At 43.0% G+C, this 26,267-nt stretch overlaps 1 protein-coding gene across 1 annotated transcript in view; it reads left to right on the top strand.

The window, feature by feature from the left end:
• nt5e (5'-nucleotidase, ecto (CD73)) overlaps nucleotides 1–26,267 on the top strand; it is an 84,988-nt gene that overhangs the window by 36,246 nt on the left and 22,475 nt on the right. The window contains exons 2-5 of the mRNA XM_043696234.1: nucleotides 1,206–1,428; nucleotides 1,507–1,695; nucleotides 12,388–12,585; nucleotides 22,039–22,193. Of these exons, the coding sequence (XP_043552169.1) occupies nucleotides 1,206–1,428; nucleotides 1,507–1,695; nucleotides 12,388–12,585; nucleotides 22,039–22,193 (765 nt within the window). The remainder of the gene's footprint in view (nucleotides 1–1,205; nucleotides 1,429–1,506; nucleotides 1,696–12,387; nucleotides 12,586–22,038; nucleotides 22,194–26,267) is intronic.

Raw genomic sequence — 26,267 nt, 5'->3', positions numbered from 1 at the left:
CTCTTCCCTCTCCCTCACACCCCTCTCTTACCCTGCTCTCTCACCCCATTCTCTCAGCTCCCTATCTAACCCCCTAATCATCTTGTACACCTCAATCAAGTCACCCCTAAACCTTCTTTTCTCTAGTGAAAACAGCCCCAGGTGCCTCAGTCTTTCCTCATACGATTTTTCTTCCATACCAGGCAACATCCTGGTAAACCTCCTCTGCACCCGTTCCAATGCCTCCACATCCTTCCTATAGTATGGCGACCAAAACTGCACACAATATTCCAGATGCGGCCGCACCAGAGTCTTATGCAACTGCATCATGACCTCAGTACTCCGGAACTCAATTCCTCTACCAATAAAAGCCAGTACGCCATATGCCTTCCTCACCGCACTATTTACTTGGGTGGCAACTTTCAGAGATCTGTGTACATGGACACCAAGATCCCTCTGCTCATCCACACTACCAAGTATCCGACCATTAGCCCAGTACCCCATCTTTTTGTTATTCTTCCCAAAGTGAATCACCTCACATTTAGCTACATTGAATTCCATTTGCCACCTTTCTGCCCAGCTCTGCAGCTTCTCTATATCCTGCTGTAACCTGCCACATCCTTCCTCACTGTCAACAACTCCTCCGACTTTCGTATCATCCGCAAACTTGCTCACCCAACCTTCTAACCCCTCTTCTAGGTCATTTATAAAAATGACAAACAGCAATGGTCCCAAAACAGATCCTTGCGGAACACCGCTAGTGACGGCACTCCATGAAGAAACTTTGCCATCAACTACTACCCTCTGTCTTCTTCCATCCAGCCAATTCCTAATCCAAACAAACAAGTTCAAGATCAAGTAAGAAAAAGGAAGATGATGTTGATAATTAAATGAAGAGGGGTGGGAGCAGGCTCAAGTGAACTAGTTAGCTGCATATCCTACATGTCTTTCTGGCCAATGTTTGTGTCATTTACAAGCTACTTTAGTTTCATTGCAATTTCCTCTGTGAATTATTGTAAGATCGGCATATGATTCAAACAGAACCACACCACCTTCTCTACTTGCACTGACTGTTTAACATTAAGAAGTTAAGCAAAGTTTTTAGTCATCAAAAAAGTTAGAAAAATGTGGGATCTAGTTTCATGGTCAAGACATTTTTGATTCCCTGAATGAATATATTCTCTTTATTTGAACCTTTGTAACTAAATTGCTCTTCTCTTCCATAGGCACTGGGCAATCATGAATTTGACAATGGTGTGGATGGCCTTTTGTACCCCTTTCTTCGGAATGTTACTTTCCCAGTGCTGAGTGCAAATATAAAAACAGATCAGCAGTTATCACCAAGCATCACGGGCTTCTATCAACCATATGTGATCCTAAATGTTGGTGGGGAAAAGATCGGTGTGGTTGGATACACCACCAAAGAAACCCCAATGCTTTCAAGTCCAGGTGGGGACCAATTGAAGATGAGGTTCAGTATTACAGCGCTTTGAACTAGCTACCAATTCTTTTTAACATATATTCCAGGGCCACACCTAACCTTCGAGGATGAAATTGAAGCTGTGCAGCGTGAAGTTAACAAACTCACAACTCTTGGAGTTAACAAGATTATCGCCCTTGGTCATTCAGGTTTTGAGACAGACAAACAGATTGCAAAGAAAGTGAGAGGTGTTGATGTTGTAGTGGGAGGACATTCCAACACTTTTCTTTACACAGGTAAACTTTTGAATTAATTCTATCCATCAATTGCATTGAAATAATAATTTGAAGGATTTGTCCATTGTGCCTATACCACCTGTTCAAAAGATCTCCAGTTAGTTCCAGTCCCTTACTGTTCCCTCAGATCCCAAAAAATTATTTGCCTTCAAGACGCTTGCAAATTCACTTTTGAGATTATTGAATTTCTCCCTATCACAATTTTAGACAGTACTTTCTAGATTAAAACAACTCGTTCTGTAATAAAGCCCATGTACAAAAATTCCACATTCCACTTAATATGTTGTTTTTAATATCACCCAATTGCACCTTGATCATTCTTATGTAGTCAGCCTAATTCAACATTAGTTGAAATGTCATGATCAGTAGACACGCCTTAAGCTATAGGGGTAATTATTTAATTCCCCATATGAAAGCAACTAGTGTAAATTCTGAGATGCAAGGTCAGACATTAATCTCCAATATCTGCTTTGGGATGGAAGGAGATGAAAGTCCCTGAATGAACTCCAAAGTCAGGCAGTTACACTTGATGTATCTCATGATAAGCTTTAAATATCTTTCAGTTGAGTGCCACAGAACAAACAATGATCCCTGTTTGGTGCCTTATTCACTAGCACTTTCATTTTGTCTTTTTAGTTTATCTTCTATAAGTTACTAGTAACCAAGAAGATGGATATCAACATTAGAAACAATAGGCAAGTCTTCCACACCAGTCATTTGTTGAATCATGGAATTTTTCGATACGATACTCAGCTGTACTACCTCAGTCAGCTTTTAATCCAGTCTACTTCATCTGCCTTTTCCTCACATTTTTCTTTTGCAAATATTTACTCACTTTACTTTTAAAAGAGACCATAAGTTTTGCTTAGACCCCTGTATATACTGCTACATTTTATACCTTACATAAAATAAAATCTCCTAATTTGTTGATTTATAGTGGACTCTGACCATAAATTTACACCCTTTCATTAGTGACTCAGCAAACAGTTCAGCAAAGTTATTTTTATGGTTTACCTTATCAAGACGCTTTGCAATTCTAAACATTGATGGATGAAGTTCCAAAACTCCTCAAGAAATGCAATATCATCCAGGACAAAGCACTCCATCTACTACATTTAACTCCCCAACAGCAACTACAAGATGCACTGCAGTAACTCATCAAGGCTCTTTCCAAACTTGCAACAGTTACTCCCAATAAGGGGAAGTGCATCAGATGCTTGGGAACACCCCATCTGGCTGTTTCCTTCCAAGCCATCTGATTTGGAAATGTATCACTGTTCCTTCAGTGTTGTTGGGTCAAAATCCTAGAACTCCCTTCCTAATAGCACTGCAGGTGTTCCTACAGCCTAAGGATTGCAATGGTTCAAGAAGGCAGATGAACTCCACCTTCTTCGGGGCAATTTGGGATGGGCAGTCATGCCAACATCTCATGAATGAATTTTAAAAATCTCTTTGAAAGCCTAGAATCCTGGGTGTTATCCAGGCTCTTAAATGTTGTACCATCTGCCAGCTGGTAGATTTTGTAATATATGAAGAGAGATGCTCATTTGGAAAGTCAGTGCAGACACAATGGACTGATTAGCTGCCTTCTGCACAATAACAGTTCTGTGATCACTGCAGCATTGCTGTTCATGGAATATGGGGATAGTAATTTCAGTTGGAGATGCATCCTCCAGTGAAGAAAAGATGAGGTGGCAGATGAGAAATAGGTGCAGGAGGCACAAGAAATGCATGTGAGCACAAAACTTGTAGAGGAGCAAAAGGGATGCTGTGGGAGGGCTGCAGTAGGCACAGAGCTACAGGCAGAGACCATAACCAGCCAATTGTGTATCTTGAATATGGATGACTTGCCCACAAATTTGTTTTTGATTCCATCACAGGAAGTGGGTATCATTTATTGTCCACTTCTAATTGGCCTTAAATGAGATCATGAATTGTCTCCTTGAACCGCTGAAGTCCTTGGACTGTAGGGACACCCACAATGCTGCTAGAAATAGTGTGCCAGGATTTTGATCCAGCAACAATGAAGGAACAGCAATATGTCCATGTTAGGATGGTGCATGACCTGGAGAGGAACCTGCAAATGGTGGTGGTGTACCTATGGAGTCAGCTATTACAAGGGGGAATAGCTTTAAATTAAGGGGGGGTAGGTATAGGACAGATGTTAAGGGTAGGTTCTTTACTCAGCAAGTCGTGAGTTCATGGAATGCCCTGCCAGTAGCAGTGGTGGACTCTCCCTCATTATGGGCATTTAAGCGGGCATTGGATAGGCATATGGAGGATAGTGGGCTAGTGTAGGTTAGGTGGGTTTGGATCGGCGCAACATCGAGGGCCGAAGGGCCTGTACTGCGCTGTATTCTTCTATGTTCTATGTTCTATATGCATCTGTTGCATTTGCCCTTCAAAGTAGCAGAGTTCTTGGATTTGAAAGGTATTGTAACAGGAGTCTGGGTGAGTTTCTGCACTGCTTGGGAGATGTTGTTCGTTTTTGTCACTGTTGAAGGTGGACAAAGTGAATGTTGAAGGTGGTGAATAGGATGCAAAACAGTAGGCTACTTTCCTACTGGATGGTGTTGAATTTCTTCAGTGTTACTGGAGTTCTACTCATTCAGGCAAGTGTGGAAAATTCCATCATGTTCCTGACATACACTTTGTAGAATGTGGACAGACTTTGGAAACGGAAGATGAGTTACATGCTACAAAGTCCCAGCCTCTGATCTGATCTTGTAGCCGCAGTATTTATATGTGACTGGTTCAGTTTCCAGTCAATTATAATCTCCAGGACAAGTGGGCGGCACGGTGGCACAGTGGTTAGCACTGCTGCCTCACAGCGCCTGAGACCCGGGTTCAATTCCCGCCTCAGGCGACTGACTGTGTGGAGTTTGCACGGTCTCCCCGTGTCTGCGTGGGTTTCCTCCGGGTGCTCCGGTTTCCTCCCACAGTCCAAAGATGTGCAGGGTCAGGTGAATTGGCCATGCTAAATTGCCCGTAGTGTTAGGCAAGGGGTAAATATAGGGGTATGGGTGGGTTTCGCTTCGGCGGGTCGGTGTGGACTTGTTGGGCCGAAGGGCCTGTTTCCACACTGTAATGTAATCTAATGTAATCTAAAAAAAAAAGTGGGGATTCAGCAGTATTAACACCATTGATTGTCAAGAGAAGAACACTCTGTAATCGTGGGTAAACATCCCTACTTCTGACTTTATAATGATGTAAAGGTGATTGATGAAGCAGTTGAAGATATCTGGGCTGAGGACATCACCCTAAGGAATTCCTGCTGAGATGTTTTGGAACTGAGATGATTATCCTCCAATACTCACAATCAATTTCATTTGTTCGAGAAATGACTCCCAGCAGTGGGGCATTTTAACCATGAGGCTTTTGACTGCAGATTTGCTAGGATTTGTTGATGCCACACTCCATTAAATGTTGCATTAATGTAAAGAGCACTCACTATCATGAGTTCAGCTATTTAGACTATGTTTTGACCAAAGCTGCAATATGATGGAGTAGAGTGGTTCTATACAAACCTAAACTGAGTGTCAGTGAGCAGGTTATTGCTGAATGAATGCTGCTTGGTAACACTCTTGATTATACCTTCCACTGCTTTGATCAAGAGTAGACTTTTGTGATAGCATTGGCTGGATTTGATCTGTCATTTATTTGGACTGGACATATCTTGGTAGCTTTCCACATTGCTGGGTAGAGGCTGATGTTAGAGCAGTCCTGGGACAGCTTAGTTGTGGTCCAGCTAGTTCTGGTGACAAGTCTTCAGTACTTTTGGCAGGTTATAGCCTTTGTGACATTATGTGGAGTGAATAAAAATAGCTGAAGACCTGCATCTGGGATGCTGGGAGGAGGCTGAGATTAATTATGTACTAATCTGAATGTCATGATTTGGAGATGCCGGTGTTGGACTGGGGTGTACAAAGTTATAAATCACACAACACCTGGTTATAGTCCAACAGTTTAATTGGAAGCACACTAGTTTTTGGAGCAACGCTCCTTCATCAGGTGATTGTGGAGGGCTTGATCGTAACACAGAATTTATAGCAAAATTTGCAGTGTGATGTAACTGAAATTATACATTGAAAAATTGATTGTCTGTTAAGCCTTTCATCTGTTAGAATACAGTGATAGTTTCACTTCTTTCTTGTGTAAATCACAAAACCCTTTTTTTTAAAATTGCATTCTCGGGTTAGCTGTTAACAATGGTGATAGCTTGACAATATGTTGAAGGTGTTAGCCCCCTGTGTTCTGTGTCATGCCAACATCTCATGTTTGCAGATCCTTCAGCTTTGTCTTTTGCACTGATATTTTGGGCTTAGCCAAGTCCCTGGAGAGGAAGGCATTATAATCAGGGACTGTGTTTTTGGGGACACTGGTTGCATTGACTACTTTGGCCAGAGATTCGTAGCCAATACCCAATCAGGCACGGATAGCATCCAAATTGAAATGCAGTGCAACTTGTCCAAATGGTCACTGTTTTTCTGAAGAGCTGCATTCATTGGTTCAGTCTGAGGTGCCAGATTCACTAGTCTCTCCTACCTCACTTACCTCATATTTTATACATGGCTCTTCAATGAGGACTATTCTGTTTTTGTGAAATCTTCAGTTCTGATCTGGCTGCAACACAAGATACATTAAAGCAAAGCCAAGTGCCTCAGTTCTATCCCCAGGGCATTCTTGAGGTTCACCCATCTTGATGAGTTTGGTCCTGGTGTAGCACTTCCTGAAAATACCTGCGTGCACCCAACTGAAAAAGGCAGTCAGAATGAGAGTGAGATAATCAAGCTTTGGTGGAGGGAGTCAAGTTACAAAAGAGACTTGACGAGGAGAATGTGAAACAGTGGGAAAGGATGAGTATGAAAACGTTTTAAACAGAGGCCTGAGCTTTCAATGGGTTTAACAAGTAGAGGCATGATGTAGAAAAGCCAAGATGTTTTCTCAACCAATGAAACTGGGTCACAGAAACGAGTGAAGCACCAGGGCCCATGATTTCTCTTCCTGGACTTTCCCACATTATTCAGGATGGGGATATTTAAGAAGCCTCCTACTTAGAATGTATGTTTAATTGACCACTTTCTTCCTGATGAAGGGCTTTTGCCCGAAACGTCGATTTCGCTGCTCGTTGGATGCTGCCTGAACTGCTGTGCTCTTCCAGCACCACTGATCCACTATCTTTCATGACAGGACTACAGAGCTTGAATCTGATTTGTTGGTTGTGTGATCACTTGGTCCAATTCATTGCATGGTGCTTCTGCTGATTGGCATGCACATATTCTTGTACTGCAGCTGCACCACGATAACATATTTTAAGTAAAGCCTGATGCTACTCTGGCATGTTGTCCTGCCCTCTTCAGTTAACCACGGTTGAACTCTCAGTTTTATGTCAATGGTGTAGTGAGGGAATATGCCACGCAATGAGGTTACAGATTATGGGTTGAATACTGATAGCCCACAGTGTCATGAATGCCAATTTAGGGTTGCTTGATTTGTTTTAAAATGGGCCCATTTCGCATTCTGATAGTGCTGCACAACATGAACATGATTGTTAAAGCCCAAAAAGATTTTTCAGTAGTTCTGTTTTATTCCTTTTTTAATTTGGTTTGAAACTATGACCTGGGAGCTAAATATGACTTTTGCACTGTGGGTAACAGTTTATGTTAAAAGGAAAACAGACCAAACAAGCTTTTGTTTATACTTGAGGCCAGGCCTGGAAGTTAATTGCAAGTTGGTTCATGATCAAAAGGTTCTACAAATGCTTTATCACCATGGAAGATGACTCTGTTTAAACAGATAGCAAAAGTTGGATATTAGTGAGGTCAGTACCTGGGAATTGGTTCCAGCAAGTTGGGAAAATATTTTATGCTCAAGCAGACGGCAGATGTTAAATGGTTACTGGGAATTCATAGAGCTGATGGTTGGTCTGTCTGTCAGAGAGTGATCCGAATTTGAATTAGGTTTTGGACTGTTTCAGAAAAAACCTCCCATGAGAAAAGCTTGGAGGCTCAGAGAAGACAAAACTAAATTATAAGTATTATTGAGTAAACTGAAGAGGTGACTCTGATCAACATCTTTAGAAAATCAATCAAGAAACAATCATCTATGACTGTGGAACAATGCATCATGAAAAGCACTTAAGTAATGTGGCCAAGTTATTTTTTTTTATTTGTCAAAGAACATAGAACAGAGAACAATACAGCGCAGTACAGACCCTTCGGCCCCTGATGTAGCGCTGACCTGTGAAACCAATCTGAAGTCCATCTAACCTACACTATTCCATTATCATCCATGTATTTATCGAATGGCCATTTAAATGCCCTTAAAATTGGCGAGTCTACTACTGTTGCAGACAGGGCATTCCACGCCCTTACTACTCTTTGAGTGAAGAACCTACCTCTGACAACTGTCCTATATCTATCACCCCTCATTTTAAAGCTATGTCCCCTCCTGCTAGCCATCACCATTCGAGGAAAAAGGCTCTCACGGTCCACCCTATATAAACCTCTGATCATCTTGTACGCCTCTATTAGGTCACCTTTTAACCTTCTCTCTAACAAAAACAGCCTCAAGTCTCTCAGCCTTTCCTCATAAGACCTTCCCTCCATACCCAGCAACATCCTAGTAAGTCTCCGCTGCACCCTTTCTAAAGCTTCCACATCCTTCCTATAATGTGGCAACCAAAACTCTATGCAATACTCCAAGTGCAGCTGCAGCAGAGTTTTGTACAGCTACAACATGATCTCATGGCTCTGAAACTCAATCCCTGTACCAATCAAAGCTAACACACCTTATACCTTCTTAATAACCCTATCAACCTGGGTGTCAACTTTCAGGGATCTATGCACATGGACACTGAGATCTCTCTGCTCATCCACACTACCAAGAATCTTCCATTAGCGCAGTACTCTGTATTCCTGTTACTCATTCCAAATTGAATCACCTCACACTTTTCCAAATTAAACTCCATTTGCTACCTCTCAGCCCAGCTCTGCAGCTTATCTATGTTCCTCTGTAACCTGCAACATCCTTCCACACAGTCCACAACTCCACCGACTCTAGTGTCATCCGCAATTACTAACCGATAATCCTACGCCCTTATCTAGGTCACTTATAAAAATGACAAACAGCAGAGCCCCCAAAACAGATCCTTGTTGTACACCACTAGTAACTGAACTCCAGGATGAACCACCACCCAGCAACCACCACCCTCTGTCTTCTTTCAGCTAGCAATTTCTGATCCAAACTGCTGAATCACCCACAATCCCATGCCTCCATATTTTCTGCAATAGTTTACTGTGGGGAACCTTATCAACACTACTGAAATCCATATATACCACATCAACCACTTTACCCTCAACCACCTGTTTTGTCACTTCAATAAGCTTTGTGATGCACAGCCTACCCTTTACAAAACCATGCTGGCTATCCCTAATCAAATTATTCCTTTCTGGATGATTATAAATCTTATCTCTTATAATCCTTTCCAATGCTAAAGTAAACTTATCTGAATTGTGGTCACTATCACCAAAGTGCTCACATACCTCTAAATCTAACACCTGACCTGGTTCATTACCCAGTACCAAATCCAATGTGGCCTTGCCTCTTATTGGCTTATCTACATACTGTCGAGAGTGTGATGCTGGAAAAGCGCAGCAGGTCAGGCAGCATTCGAGGAGCAGGAGAATCGACTTCATCAGGAAGGGCTTCTGCCCAAAACGTCAATTCTCCTGCTCCTCAGATGCTGCCTGACCTGCTGTGTTTTTCCAGCATCACACTCTCAACTCTAATCTCTAGCATCTGCAGTCCTATCTACATACTGTGTCAGGAAACCTGCTGCATACATTGGGAATAAGCTGACCCATCTAAGGTATTCAAACTATAGCATTTTGAATCAATATTAGGGAAGTTAAAGTCCCCCTAACAACTATGCTGTTACTTTCACTCCTATCCAGAATCATCTTTGCAATCCTTTCCTGTATATCTCTGGAACTTTTTGGAGGCCTATAGAAAGCTCCCAACAGAGGGACCTCTCTTTTCCTGTTTCAAACCTCAGCCCATACTACCTCAGTAGACGAGTCCTCCTCAAACGTCCTTTCTACCACCATAATACTGTCCGTGAGTAACAATGCCACACCTCCCCCTGTTTTACCACCGTCCCTGTTCTTACTGAAACAGCTAAATCCCAGAACATGCAACAATCATTCCTGTCCCTGCTCTATCCATGTCTCTGAAATGCCCACAACATCGAAGACCAAGGTACCAACCCATTCTGCAAGTTCACCCACCTTATTCCAGATGCTCCTGGCATTGAAATAGACACCCTGCCTGCTGGTACACTCCTGCAACCTTGAAACCTTATTCATGACCTCACTACTCTCAACCCCCTGTACACTGGAGCTACAATTCAGGTTCCCATCCCCCCTCTGCTGAATTAATTTAAATCCGCCTGAAGAGCATTAGCAACCCCCACCCCCACCCCAAGATATTGGTACCTCTCTGGTTCAGGCGTAGACCATCCTGTTTGTAGAGGACCCACCTACCCCAGAATGAGCCCCAATTATCCAGGCATCCGAATCCCTCCCTCCTGCACCATCTCTGTAGCCACATGTTCAACTCCTCTCTCTCCCTTTTCCTCACCTCGCTAGCATGTGACACAGGTAACAAACCAGAGATAAAACACTGTTTGTTCTGGCATTAAGCTTTCATCCTAGCTCCCTGAATTTCTGCCTTACATCCCATCCCACTTCTTACCTATGCCATTGGTGCCTATGTGGACCATGACTTGAGGCTGCTCCCCCTTAGGGATCCTAAAAACACGATCTAAGACACTATGGACCCTGCACCTGGGAGGGAATACGCCAACCGTGAGCCTCTCTCGTTCCCACAGAACCTCCTATCTTTCCCCCTAACTATGAAGACCCCAATAACTAATGCTCTACTCCTCTCCCCACCTTCCCTTCTGTGCCAGAGACCTGTATTCCATGGCTTACTCCTGTTAAGTCGTCCTCCCCAACAGTATCGAAAGCAGTATACTTGTTATTGAGGGGAACGGCCACAGAGGATCCCTGCACTGTCTGCCTGTTCCCTTTCTGTCCCTGACTGTAACCCATCTACCTTCTTCCTGTACCTGAGGTGTGGCTACCTCCCTGTAACTCCTCTCAATTATCCCCTCAGCCTCCCGAATGATCCTTAGTTCATCCAGCTCCAGCTTCTTTTCCCTAATACCGATTCCAAGGAGCTGGAGTTTGGTGTACTTCCTGCAGTTTAAGTCAACAAGGACACTAGCGGTGACCATTGCCTCCCACATTCTACAGAAGGAGCATTCAACTGCTCCAACCTCCATTCCCATTGTTCTAAATTCCCAAAGGAATTACTGAAAAAAGCTAGTAACCTTATCAAATCGGCACACAGAACGTTTGTTTTTGGTTAGAGGAGGAGGATGGGTGGGAGACACTACCTGATTAGTGTTTCGGGTAAAGCAACCGCCCAAATATATAACCCTGGTTACTCAGCCATCCCGTGCCTTTAGTTCAGTGGTGAGATGGGGAAAGTGAGGAAATTGTATGTAAGAAATGTCAAATCAGCCATATCCTATTAAATGGCAGAGTAGGCTAAAGGGACCGAAGTTTTGATTGGATGGATAGAAAATGTTTCTATCGTTAGGATGGTTGGTAATAAAACCTAGAATTGTAAGCTAATTTCAATGTGGCATCCAAGAAACTATCATTGATTGTCGTAAATCTCCATCTAGTTCATTAATATCTTATCATTAATAAGAAATCTCCTATCCTTACCCTGTCTGGTCTACATTTGACTCTAGACCACAGCAGACTCAATCGGCTGAAGGGCTTGTTCTATGTTGTACGACTCTGACATTGGAGTCAACTCTTTCCTGCCCTCTGAAACAGCTTAGTAAGCCACACAGTTCAAAAACAATTAAAGATAGGCAATAAATGCTAACCTTAATTAACAGAGACCCACATGCACAGAAAAAATAGAAAAAAAACTGAGAACAAGAATGAAGTAAGAAATAATGGCCAAAAAGGCAGGGAAGATGAGAGTTTTTTTTTCTTGCACAGAGCTAGTGTGATCAGGAATGCATTGCCAGAAAGGTAATGAAAGCAGGTTCACTAGTGACTTTTAAAAGGAAATGTATCTCCACTTAAAAATGAAAGAAGTTTGCAGAACTCTGGGCAACAGCAGGATCACAAAATAATTGAATATTTACAGCAAACTTTGTTTTAACCGGCACCGAACGAACTGGCACTCTGAATAAACCAACAAAAATTATATACCTGAAATTCTGCAAGTTTACTATATTATTGTGATCTCTGTTGAGGGTGCGAGTGAGAAGGCTCTCTGTTGGTGAGTTTTATTTAAGACAAAGTTGAACTATATTTAAGTGATTTATTCTGTAAGTAAAGTTTTAAATATGTATACACCCTGCCTTTTGTTTATATTATTTAGTGTGTGATTTTGTACTGATTGTGTGGACCTTTTGAACAATCAGCATACTCCTGATTCCATAAGTGCCAGCTAATAAAGTCTGCTGCATTTTAATGAACTAACATAGGCTTGGTGAGCTGAATGTGTGGTAAAACCTTCAGACTATACAAGGCTAATAATAGATCTTAATTTTTGCTGCTTCTGTCTGCTAAACTGATTGCAATGTTTGCTTTCACTTCACAGGCACGCCTCCTTCTAATAATATCCCTGTTGGTGAATATCCTTACTGGGTAAAATCAGATGATGGCAGAAATGTCCCTGTGGTACAGGCCTATGCATATGGAAAATACCTTGGACATCTAAAAATTACATTCAATGATATGGGAATAGTGACCAAAGCTGAGGGAAATCCAATACTGTTAGACAGCAGTATTGCTCAAGGTAATGTGACAAGTGCACATTTCATTGGTAAATTATTCATTGCATCAAAATATTTGAGCTTCTGAAGCAACTTATCAAAGTCATGCGTTTTGAGTTATGACAAAGCATAATTGAAAGAATTCAATCAGACCTGATTTAAATGCTGAATCTTTTATGTTGAATGTTATTTGAGGAGGAGAAAGTGAGGACTGCAGATGCTGGAGATCAGAGCTGAAAATGTGTTGCTGGAAAAGCGCAGCAGGTCAGGCAGCATCCAAGGAACAGGAGAATCGATGTTTAGGGCATAAGCCCTTCTTCAGGAAGAAGGGCTTATGCCCGAAACGTCAATTCTCCTGTTATTTGAGAAGGGTTGACTTTGTCACCTGGGAAATTTCAATTTTCCTCGGTTTTACATCCAGTTATTATATTTAATAATGGTCCTCCTGGGATAAACCATGTAATTTTATTTTCTCTTCATATTTGAATTCTATTTCTTACAGTACTTACTTTACATTGGGGTATCAATTGTGGGATAGTTGTTGGCCAGATTAAGAAATCCCACCTATTTATAAAATAGTGCCAGGGACCTGACAGGATGGAGTCAATTCAGACAAAATTATTATTGCTTACTACAAAGTGGATAAGTTATAAGAATACCGCCTTCTACTCCAATGCAGAATGGTCTTTCTGAAGGAACAGACAGACTTCAGTTTTAGGAAGCTGCTTTGTTACTCAAAAATGCACTGCTAGCACAGGGAGCATGATAATTGATGGTGTAAATGAATGTAGACAGGTTGCATGGGGACATTGGGAAGTGTGAGTCTGTGATCAGCATTCCTTCTAATTTTCTACTCACCTCTGGAGGCCTTAAAGCCCATGCAGTTCTGGAAATCGCTGCCATGCAAGGTCAATCTTGAGATCGATGTGCCAACACCGATTGCTGTGTATAAAACACTGGAGCAGCTGCGTGGGTATACAGTCTAGACAAAACAGCTGGGAGGTGCTGAGAAAGGAATGCTCACCGTCACATCCCATCATGTTGAAAATCAAGAGTGTGCAATGGGATGAAAATGGCTGCGACCACAATTGAATTGAGCGGGATAAGTGATTCGACCTGTGAGGGAGGGATTGCACCACACACCATTTAGAGGGCTTTTAAAGTGGAAACAACATTGGTCATACACCCCTGAAAGGTCTAGCACAAAGACCAGTAGGAAACATACTTGCTGGTTACTCTGCACCATTGACCCTTTTCGAAGGTGGCACCTCCCTGCCACAGCTGCTGCTGGGCAACTCTTTGGCAACAACACCTGTGTGCACAGAGGGACCCAAACATTCCGGACATTCAAGAAGGTCATGTGGTGCCTGTAGCTTGTTCTTCTGGTTGTAGCTAAACACAAACATCAGTCCATCTTGATTGGCTGTGAGCTGCTGTGAAAATGTGTCAAGCACTTACAAAAAGAGACTCAAACAGATTCCTGAAAGTTACAATCAATGATATATATGTACGCATTTAGAAAAATAAGATAACCTTCTTCACCTGTGCCACCAATGCACCCTCAATAACTGTTTTTCTGTTTTTTCTCTCTCCCATTTATAGCTGGAGTCGGGGAGGGGAAAGAGTACTGCTGTGCTGTAGGCTCTGTGGTATTGGCAGGATGACCCTGCGGCCATTCATGTCTAGATGCACCAGATACACCAAGGGTCATCTTACCAGTGTGGTTCGTCATCCAGCTGGGTGCCTCCTGGCAGTGCCCTGACTCCTTGTGAGGAAAGGGAGCCTGGACTCTGGTCAAGGTTCCCAGTCCCCCTATTGCCATGCCTTTGGTCCTGGAGACCAATGGGTGCGGTGATAGAGTGCAGATAAATTCTGCTGTCCAGTAGATCACTGGGCCTGGCTCTCCATGGCAGTAGCCAACCTGTCCATGAAGGCAGCCAGACTGTCACTTGACTGGCTGCATTGATCTAGTTTCTGGGCAAGGATAGCCATCATCTCTCACATGCCACTGCCACTGCTTCTCTTCATAGAATGTAGAACAGTACAGGCCCTTCAGCCCTCGAAGTTATGCTGACTTTTTATCCAACTCTAAGAAATAACTAACCTATGTACCCTTCATTTTACTTTCATCCATGTGCCTATCCAAGAGTCACTTAAATGTATCTGACTACCACCATTGCTGGCAGTACATTCCATGCACCCACCACTCTCTGTGTAAAGAACCTACTTCTGACATCTCCCCAAAACCTTCCTCCAATCACCTTAAAATTATGCCCCCTTATGATAGCCATTTCCACCCTGGGAGAAAGTCCCTGGCAATCCATTCTATCTATGGCTCTCATCATCTTGTAAACCTCTATCAAGTCACCTCTCATCCTTCTTTGCTCCAATGAGAAAAACCTTAGCTCCATTCTTCATACGACATGCCCTCCAGTCCAGGTAGCATCCTGGTCAATCCTCTTTGCACTCTCTCTGAAGCTTCCTATAATGAGGCGACCAGAACTGGACACAATATTCCAAGTGTGCTCTAACCAGGGCTTTATAGAGCTGCAGCATAATCTCACGGCTCTTAAACTCAATTCCACTGCTAATGAAAACTAACACACCATAGGCCTTCTTAATAACCCTATCTACATAGGTGGAAACTTGGAGGGATCTACGGACATGAACCCCAACATCTTTCTGCTCTTCCACATTGCCAAGATTCCTGTCTTTAACCCTGTAATCTGCATTCAAATTTGACCTTACAAAATTAATCACTTCACACTTTTCCAGATTGAACTCCATCTGCCACTTATCAACTCAGTTCTGCATCCTGTTAATGTCCCGTTGCAACCTACAACAGCCCTCCACACTATCCACAACTCCACCAACCTTCAGTTCATTGGCAAACTTACTAGCCCACCCTTCCACTTCCACATCCAAGTCATTTATAAAAATCATAAGCGCAGCGGCCCCAGAACAGATCCCTGCAGAACACCACTGGTCACCAAGCTCCAGGTTGAATACTTTCCATCTACTATCACCCTCTGTCATCTATGGGCCAGCCTATTCTGTATCCAAACAGCCAAATTTCCCTGTATCCCATGCCTCCTTACTTTCTGAATGAGCCTACCATGGGGAACCTTATCAAATGCCTTGCTAAAATCTATAGACACCCATATCCACTGCTCTAATTTCATCAATGTGTTTTGTCACATTCTCAAAGAATTCAATAAGATTTGTGAGGCATGATCTGCCCATCTCAAAGCCATGCTGACTATCTCTAATCAAACTGTTGTTTTCCAAGTAATCATAGATCCTGTCACTCAAAATCCTCTCCAATAATTTGCCCACCACTGACATAAGACTGATTGGTCTATAATTTCCTGGGCAATCCTTATTCCCTTTCTTGAACAAGGGAATAACGTTTGCTACCCTCCAATCATCTGGTACTACTCCAGTGGACAGTGAGGATGCAAAGACCATCGCCAAATGTGCAGCAATCTCTTCCTTCGCTTCCAGTAGTAACCTTGGGTGTATCTCAGGGGACTTATCCTCATGTTTTTCAAAATTTCCAGCACATCCTCCTTCTTAATATTAACCTGTTCGTGCATATCAGCCTGTTTCATGCTGTCCTCACAAACAACAAGGCCAGTCTCACTAATGAATATTTAAGCAAATTATACATTAAGGACCTCGCATACCTCCTCCGATACAAGTTCCCACCAATATCCCTGAAGAGTTCTACCCACACTCTGGCTATCTCTTATTCCTCACGTAAAAGTGTAGAACACCTTGGGGTTTTCCTTAATCCTATCGCCATGGCTTTTTCATGCCCCCTTCTAAGTCCATTCTTCAGTTACTTCCAGGCTACCTTGTAACCCTTCACAACCCTGTCTGATCCATGCTTCCTCAACCTTAAGTAAGCTTCCTTCTTCCTCTTGACTAGATGTTCCACATCCCTTGTCACCAAAGGTTCCATGACCCTACCATCCCTTCATTGCCTCAGTGGGACAAAACTGACCAACACTGACAGCATGTGCTCCCTAAAGAACCTCCACATTCCTGTTGTGCATTTCCCTGAGAATATCTGTTCCCAATTTCTGCTCCACAGTTCCTGCCTATTAGCATTGTAATTCCCCCTCCATCAATTAAATACTTTCCCATACTGTCTGTTCCTCTCCCCCTCCATAGTAAACGTCAGGGAGTTGTGATCACTATCACCGAAATGCTCTCCCACAGAGAGATCTGACATCTGACCTTGTTCGTTGCCAAGCACCAAATCCAATGTGGCCATCTGTCTTGGTGGCCTATCTACACATTGAGCCCCTGTGCATTTGGATGAAACTCCTGACTGCTAAGACTGTAGAAAGCTATGGAACAGAGGGATTTAGGAGTTCTTGTCCGTGAATCTAAAAAAGCTAGTTTCCAAGTTCATCAAATAATTGGGAAGGCAAATGGACTGTTGGCCTTTATTCAAAGAAAAATAGAATATTAAGTAGAGAGTTTTTTCTAAAACTATACAAGGAACTAGTCAGACCACTCCTGGATTACTGTCAACAGTTTTCTGTCCCTTATAACAGCATAAGAGGGAGTTCAGAGAATGTTCATTAGGCAATCCCAGGCTTGCAGGGATTGTCTGAATGGGAGGTTGAATAAGTTGGCCCTGTACTCATTGGAGTTTAGAAGATAGAGTCAGAGTATCATGGAGTCAGAGTCCTACAGCATGTAGACAGGCCCTTCAGCCCGAACTGGTCCATGCTGACCAAAATGTCCATCCACACCAACCCCATTTCCCTGCATATCCTGCTAAACCTTTCCGAACCATGTATTTGTCCACATGCCTTTTAAAATGTTGTTAATGTATTCAACCACTTCTGCTGACAGTTCATTCCATATGCATAAAAAAAGTTACCCCTTAGGTTCTCTTTTATTTTTCCCCTCTCATCTTAAACTGATGCCTCTAGTCCTTGATTCTCCAACCCTGGGAAAAAGACTGAGTGCATTCACCCTATCCATGCCTTTCATGATCTTATATACTTCTATAACATCCCCCCTCAGTCTCCCCCACTCTAAAGAAAAAAGCCCTAGCTTGTCTAACCTCTCCTGATAACTCAGACCCTTAGTTCTGGCAACATCCTTGTAAATTTCTTCCACAATCTTTCCAGTTTAATAACATCCTTCCTATAGCAAGGTAACCAAAACTGAACGTAATACTCCAAATGGGGCCTCACCAATGTCCTGTACAACTGCAACATAACTTCCCAACTTCTATACTTAGTGTCCTGACTGATGAAGGCCAGTGTCTCAAGAGCCTTCTCCACTGCCCTGTCTGCCTGTGACTCCACTTTCAGAGAACCATGCACCTGAACTCCAAGGTCTCTCTGTTCCACTACACTCCTTAAGGCCCTACCCTTTACCATTTGGACCATTAAGGTCCAAAATGCAAGACCTCACAATTTTCTATATTAAGCTTCATTTGCCATTTCTGGGCCCACTTCCCCAGCTGATCAAGGTACTGCTGCAATTTCTAACAACCTTCCACACTGTCCATGATACCGCCTATTTTAATGTTATCTGCAAACTTACTAATCATGCCTTGTACATTCTCATCCAAATCATCAGTATAGATAACTAACAGTAATGAGCCCAGCCCAGACCCTTGATGCACTCCACTAGTCACAGGTCTCCAGTCCAACAAGCATCTTCCACTATTACCCTCTGCTTCCTGCTATCAAGCCAATTGTGTATCCAGTTTACCAGCTCCCCCTGGATTCCATGCAATCTAACCGTTCAAAGCAGCCTACCATGTGGAATCTTATCACAGGCCTTACTGAAATCCATATAGCCTCTGTGTACTGCCCTGCCCTCATCAATCAAAGAACTTTTTTCCCTGGGTACAACAGAGTGTTACAAGGGGACATAAATTTAAGGTGAAGGGTGGAAGATATGGGGGGATGTCAGGGGTAGGTTCTTTACTCAGTGAGTGGTGGGGGCATGGAATGCACTGCCTGTGGGAGTGGCAGAGTCAGAATCATTGACGACCTTTAAGCGGCAATTGGATAGGTACATGGATGGGTGCTTAAGCTCGGACAAATGTTCGGCACAACATCGTAGGCTGAAGGGCCTGTTCTGTGCTGTATTGTTCTAAGTTCTAACCAATTTATAAGGCATGATCTCCTACACACAGCCATGCTGACTACTCCTAATCAAACCTTGTCTTTCTAAATGCATGAAGAACTTGTCTTTCAGAATCTTCTGAAGTAACTTACCTACCACAGATATTAAGCTTACTCATCTAAAATTCCCTGGTCTTCCGCAACTTCTTCTTTCGCCTCTTGTAGTGTTCTTCGAAATATGTGGTCAAGACCAGGATAGTTATCCATCTTCATACATTCGAATATGTCTAACACCTCCTCTACTATGTTATGGATTGTTCCCAAGACATCACTACTAACTTCCCCAACTCCCAAGTATCAAGAAAATAACTTAGTCTGAGACTTGAGATTTGATTCAAGAAGCTTTATTTTTTGTGAATTCTCAAAGAAGCTACTACAGCCTTCACTGTCTCACAGCACTCTCTCAAGCAGAATATTCAGCCTACATTTATGCAATGAGACAAACAACTTTGATTTCATTCCACATCTCAGGAATGTTCAGTACAATAATTCAAAATAAAGATAAGCACAGAGCCGTTTTGTTCCCAATGTTGCTCAAGAACAGAGTAACTAACAAGGTTTACGTACACTCCCTATATTTCATCAAACTATAGTTACACAATCTCAGTCTTTATCTCTGGAAGTATTTTTCCACTATAGCTGCGAGCCTGAGAGCCAAGATACCTTATACTTTGGTCAAGTATCCCATCATGCAGCAGTATGCCAAGTTCTTACGACTACCACGTGAAGTCTTCATGTCTTTCTCCACAGTAAACACAGGAGAAATATTCATTGAGGACCTTGCCCTGCATGTATGCAGTTCCACGCACACATGTCTACATTGCTCATTGGCAGGTCCTATAATCTCTCTTGTTATTTTTCCTTTAATGTACTTAAAGAACACTCTTTCGATTTGACATAATCTTCTCAGCCAAGGCTATCTCATATCCTCTGTATACCTCCTGGGGTTCCCTTGATCTGTACCTGAGCCATGCCTTCTTTTTTCTGGTCAAAGTCTCAATATCGCTTGTCATCCAAGGTTCCCTATTCCTACCAACCTTGCCCTTCACCCTCACAGGAACATATAGACTTTGAACTGTAGCTATCTCACTTCTAAAAGACTCCCACTTGCCAGAGGTCTCTTTGCCTGCAAACAAACCAATCAACCCCTGCAAGCTCCTGTCTAATTCCAGCAAAATTTATCTTTGCCCGAATTTAGAACTTGAATCTGTGAACCAGTTTTGTCCCTCTCCATAACTATTATAAAACTAATAGAACTATAGCCACTGGTCCCAAAGTGCTCCCCCACTGTCACCTCCATCACCTGTCCTGCCCTATTTCCCAAGAGTAGAACAGGTCTTGCCCCTTCCCAAGTAGGAGCCTCTAAATACTGCTTTAGGAAACTTTCCTGAACACACTTAACAAACTTGACAGATTAGATGCTGAAATGTTGTTTTCCCTGTGGGAGAATCTGGAACCAGAAGGCATAATCTCACAAAAAAGAGTCGTCCTTTTAAAATAGATATGAGAAGAAATTTCTTGTTGGAGAGTGGTGAATCTGTGGAATTCTTTACTGTAAAAGGTTGTTAAGGCTGGGTCATTATGTATATTCAAGACTGAGAGATTTTTAGTTGGTAAGGGAATCAAGGCTTGTGTGGAAAAGTCAGAGAAGTGGAGTTGAAGATTTCAGATCAGTTGTGATCTGATTGAATGGTGGAGAAGACTTGATGAGCTGATTGATCTATTTCTGCTCCTACATCTTACAGTTTATTAGTGGCTACAGAGCCTGATGTCAGGTACCTCTTGACCCATCAGGCATCTTTGTATCCTGTTATGGGCTGTCTTCTCCTGCAATGAGAATAAGACAGTGAATAAGTGTGATTATTCGTGGGAGACATGGCTATGAGTGCTGGAACATGTGGGATAAAAGAGGCAGCATAGAGGACTTGCAGGGTTACTGTTGTGGGAGACTGGGTAAAAGCAGTGAGGGAAGATGTTATAGATAGTGCCTCAGAGGTGGCAGCGAGAAGAATATGACACTTATTCTGGCAGAGCTACTGACTTCTGTTCTGCACCACTGAGATGGCATTGACCTGGGCAGTAACCTCAAAGCTGACTGGCAAGGTGTGGCAACATGGCCTCCTCTGACAGTCCTCTAAGAAGAGGATGGCCCTCCTCTGCATCACCCTATCCATCAGCATCTCTAGGTCCCTTATGATGAGTCATGTTCCCATATTCCCCTTCTCTGCCACCTTGTGGATCCAGCCTTAAATGAGCTAGGCAACTTTGGAATGTCAGTGCTTGCCCAAATTCACTGCAGTGTTTTAAAGATAGCATGAGCACAGGAACTATTTTTCAGCAGTTATCTGCTGAGTGGCAAGTTGTTCTGTGAAAAGCAAGGAAAACAAATGTGAGAGATGCCTTGAGGAAGAGTTGACAATGGTGAGTTTGGTGGGATACAGCGAGAGAACTTGCTTGGCCTCGTGCTGACAAACCTTCCGAAAATCTCGACATTGGATTCAGCCACATGTTTTTTTTTAAAGTCAATAACGTACTTTGAAGCACAGTCACTGTTGTGATGTAAAAACATTGCTGTTTCTGGGAGTTTGCAGTCCGCATATTGGATTGCAATCTTTTAATTGACTACTGGGGAAAACTCCGTGCCTCTTCTTCAAAAATATTGTCATGCATTCTTTTACATTCATCTGTATAGATAAATGGGACGTTAGTTAAATACCTCACCCAAAAGACCAACAGTCCTCCAACAGTGCAGCATTCTCTCAGTACTGCACCAAGTGTCAGCCTTAACTTCTCTGTCAATATCCTGGAATTGAACCTTCTCAGAGGGTGAGTGCGGTACTCACTGACACATGTATGAGTGTTTCAGGACACAGTGATATCAGAAGAAACATGAAAGAAAAGCATCATCTGGCCTGGCCATAAAAGATTCTGTGGTACTTTGACAGCTCTGCAATTTTCTACATCTGATTTCTCATGCATCCCTGATTTTAATCACTCTATCATTGGTGGCTATGCTTTCAGATGCCTCCCGAAGTTCTGGAATTTCTTCTCCAAATAATTCCAACTTTTTCCATCTCTTGCTCCTCCTTTTAAAACACACCTTGAAGCAATGCTGTTTGACCCAAGCTTTTGGTTCAAATATTTCATTGTGATTTGATGTTTGATAATGCTTTGTGAAATCCCAGGACGTTTACCAATTAGAGGCATGATATAAATACAAATACCAGTTAATTTTTCAAACAGTAGGAAAAACTATTAAGGTATTATTTAATCCAATGAAAGGCATTAACCCTTTGTCTCCTGCCTTACATATAGATAAAGTGCTACTGGCTGATGTAAACAGCTGGAAAAAAGCACTTGCGAGCTTTGGAAAGGAATACATTGGGAAAACACTGGTTTATCTGAACGGAACAAGAGAAGAATGCAGGAATCGTGAGTGCAATATGGGGAATTTAATTTGTGAAGCCATGGTAAGAAACATTTGTGTGGAAACCTCTGTGCTATTTATTTCAAAAATTTGATCCCAGCACCAGGAAAACAGTGCTGAGATGCAACAGCTGACACGTAGAATACTCACTTCAGTTAGCCAGGCACAACTATCATCCTGTGGAAAATGCCATTTTAGCTTTGTGTGAGAGAAATATTCACAAAGGGACACAGTTAGTGTCTTTTTGTTTAGTATGTCTTTTTTCCCCTAATTTTCTTAATAGTCTTCTCAAATTAAATGAATAGCCATGGGCAGTTGGTCAAGACTTGCCAGTGGACTAGACAATGACTTAAACTTGGAGATTGGCAGCAGTTCGCTCTGGCCAGAGGAGACTCTGCACTTTTTGCCCAACTCTCACTCAGCTGGGCACAAGACATGCCCACTTGGAAAAGAAAGGAGTATACTCTTTAGCATTTGAGTCAATATTTCTTCCTTACTAGTATTACATAAAACAGATGATCCGATATTATCACATTACTGTGGGACTTCCTGTCTGAAAACATAGTTTCTTGAAAGAAGAAAGTGAGGACTGCAGGTGTTGGAGATCAGAGTCGAGAGTGTGGTACTGGAAAAGCACAGTAGGTCAGGCAGCATCCAAGGAGCAGGAGAATCAACGCTTTGGGCAAGAACCCTTTGTCAGGTTCTTTGAGGGGCCCTATTCTCTCCCTAGTTACCCTTTTGTCCTTAATGTATTTATACAAACCCTTTGGATACTCCTTAACCCTATTTGCCAAAGCTATCCCACGTCCCCTTTTTGCCCTCCTGATTTCTCTCTTAAGTATACTCATTCTGCCTTTAGACTGTTTTAGGGATTCACTCTATCTCTGCTGTCTATACCTGACATATGCTTCCTTCTTCTCCTTGAAGAAAGCCTCAATTTCTCCATCCAGCATTCCCTATACCTTACAGCCTTGCCTTTTATCCTAATAGGAACATACTCTCTCTGGATTCTGTTATCTCATTTCTGAAGGCTTCCCATATTCCAGCCGTCCCTTTACCTGCGAACATCCGCCTCCAATTAACTTTGGAAAGTTCCTGCCTAATACTGCCAAAATTGACCTTCCCCCAATTTGTTTCTTCAACTTTTAGATCTAGTCTATCCTTTTCCATCACTACGTTAAAAATAATTGAGTTATAGTCGCTGGCTCCAAAGTTCCCCCCACCCCCCCCAATATCTCAGTCACTTGCCCTGCCTTATTTCCAAAGAGCAGGTCAAATTTTGCATCTGTATTAAATACATCTACATACTGAATCAGAAAATTTTCTTATACGCACTTAACAAATTCCTCACCATCTAAACCCTTAAAACGATGGTAGTCCCAGTCTGTGGAAAGTTAAAATCTCCTACCATAACCACCTTGTTATTCTTACAGATGACTGAGATCTCCTTACAGATTTGTTTCTCAATATCCTGCTGACTATTGTTGGTGGTGGTGGAGGGGGGGTTCTATACCACAATCCCAATAAGATAATGATCTCTTTCTTATTTCTCAGTTCACCCAACTAACTTCTGTGGATGTACTTCCAGGAATATCCTCTCTAAATACAGCACTTATGTTATCCTTTGTCAAAACCGCCCCTCCCCCTCCTCTCTTGCCTCCATTTCTATTTTTCCTGTAGCATTTGTATCCTGGAACATTAAGCTGCCAGTCCTGCCCATTCCTGAACCATGTTTCCGTAATTGCTATGATATCCCAGTCCCATGTTCCTAACCATGCCCTGAGTTCATCTGCCTTCCGTTAGGCCTCTTGCATTGAAATAAATGCAGTTTAATTTATCAGTCCTACCTCGTTCTCTGCTTCATTCCTGTGTGCCCTGACTGTTTGACTTGCTCCTTTTCCCAACTATTCCAGTCTCAGCCTGATCTCTTGCCTCACTATCTTTCTAGGTCCCACCCACACCTCCACACCCGCCATCTTACTAGTTTAAATCCTCCTGAGTAGCTCCAGCAAATCTCCCTGGCAGTATATTAGTCCCTTTACAATTCTGGTGCAATCCATCCTTTTTGTGCAGGTCACGTCTACCTCAGAAGAGATTCCAATGATCCAAAAATATGAACCCTTCTTCCCTGCACCAGCTCCTCAGCCACACATTCATCTGCTCTAACCTCCTATTCCTACCCTCACTAGCTCGTAGCACGGGGAGTAATCCAGATGTTACTACCCTCAAGGACATCCTTTTTAAACTCCTGCCTAACCTTCTATATTCTCCCTTCAGAATCTCATCCTTTCACTTCCAATGTTGTTAGTTCCAATGTGGACAACAACCTCCTGCTGGTCCTTCTTCCCTTTGGGAATATTCTGCACTGTCTCTGAGATATCCTTGATCCCGGCACCTGGGAAGCAATACAGCATTCTGATTTCTCGCTGTCGGCCGCAGAAATGCTTATCTGTGCCTCTGGCTAGACAGTCCCCTATCGTAATCAATCACTTGGAACCTGACATACCCCTCATTATATTAGAGCCATTCTCAGTATCATAACCTTGGCTGTTTGTGCTACATTCCCCTGAGAGTTCATCACCCCGTACATTTTCCAAAACAGCATACTTGTTTGAGATGGGGATAGCTACAAGAGACGGCTGCATTACCTGCCTCCCTGTCCTGCTTTTCCTGGAGATAACCAATCTACCTGACTCTATCTGTGGTTTTTCTCCCTTCCTATAACTGCCATCCATCACACTCCCGAGCTCCTGTAAATTCCTCATTGCCTCTAACTGCCACTCCAATCAAGCCATGCGATCTGATAGGACTCGCAACCAAACACACTTCCTGTAGACAACATCATTAGTAACAAAGAAACTCTCCCTAAACTCCCACATCTGACAGGAAGAGCACATCACTCTATCATAGATCATCTTCGCACCTTGGAGAAGGTGAGGACTGCAGATGCTGGAAATCAGAGTCCAGGCTGTGGTGCTGGAAATGCACAGCAGGTCAGGCAGCATCCGCGGAGCAGGAGAATTGACATTTCAGGCAAGAGCCCTTCATCAGGAGTGAGGCTTGTGAGCTGAGAGGGTACAGAATTAAATGGGAGGGAGTGGGACTGGGGGGAAGGTAGCTGAGAATATGATAGGTAGATGGATGTGGGGGTGAAGGTGATAGGTCAGAGAGGAGGGTGGAGCGGATTGGTGTGAAGGAAGATGGACAGGTAGACAGGTCATAAGGGCAGTGCTGAGTTGGAAGGTTGGAACTGGGATAAGGTGGAGGGATGGAAAATGAGGGAACTGGTGAAATCCACATTGATCCCATGGAGTTGGAGGGTCCCAAGGTGGAAGATGAGGTGTTCTTCCTCCAAGCGTTGAGTGGTAAGGGAACAGGGATGGACCACACGGCATCAATATGGACCACTAGTTTCCTCATTTCCCTCCCCTCAGCTTAACCCAGTTTCAAACTTCCATTTCGTCCCAGTTGTCCATCTTCCTTCCCATCTATCCGCTCCACCCTCCTCTCTAACCTATCACCATTACCCTCACCTCCATCTACCTATGGCACTCTCAGCTACCTTCCCCGCAGCCTCAACCCCCTCCCATTTATCATTCCACCTCCGAGGCTCCCATCCTCATTCCTGATGAAGGACTCTTGCCCAAAACGTTGATTCTCCTGCTCTTCGGATGCTGCGTGACTTGCTGTTCCACCACCACACTCTTGACATAGTTCCTTAAAAGTGGAGTTGCAGGTAAACAGGGTGGTGAAGAAGACATTTGGCATCAGTGCGCTTAATGTAGGAGTTAAGACATTATGTTGCGCTGTAGAGTGCATTGGGTGAGGCCACTTTTAGACTGCTGAGTTCAATTCTGATTTCTATGCTTGAGGAAAGATGTTGTTACACTTGAAAGGGTGAAGAAAAGCCTTACATAGATGTTGCTGAAAATGTGTTGCTGGAAAAGCGCAGCAGGTCAGGCGGCATCCAAGGAACAGGAGAATCGACGTTTCGGGCATAAGCCCTTCTTCAGGAATGAGGAAAGTGTGCCCAGCAGGCTAAGATAAAAGGTAGGGAGGAGGGACTTGGGGGAAGGGTGTTGGAAATGCGATAGGTGGAAGGAGGTCAAGGTGAGGG

Source organism: Chiloscyllium plagiosum, chromosome 9 (assembly GCF_004010195.1).
Source record: "Chiloscyllium plagiosum isolate BGI_BamShark_2017 chromosome 9, ASM401019v2, whole genome shotgun sequence".
Taxonomy (NCBI): domain Eukaryota; kingdom Metazoa; phylum Chordata; class Chondrichthyes; order Orectolobiformes; family Hemiscylliidae; genus Chiloscyllium; species Chiloscyllium plagiosum.
The sequence above is the reverse complement of the archived record's forward strand: the minus strand, read 5'-3'. Positions and strand labels throughout refer to the sequence as shown.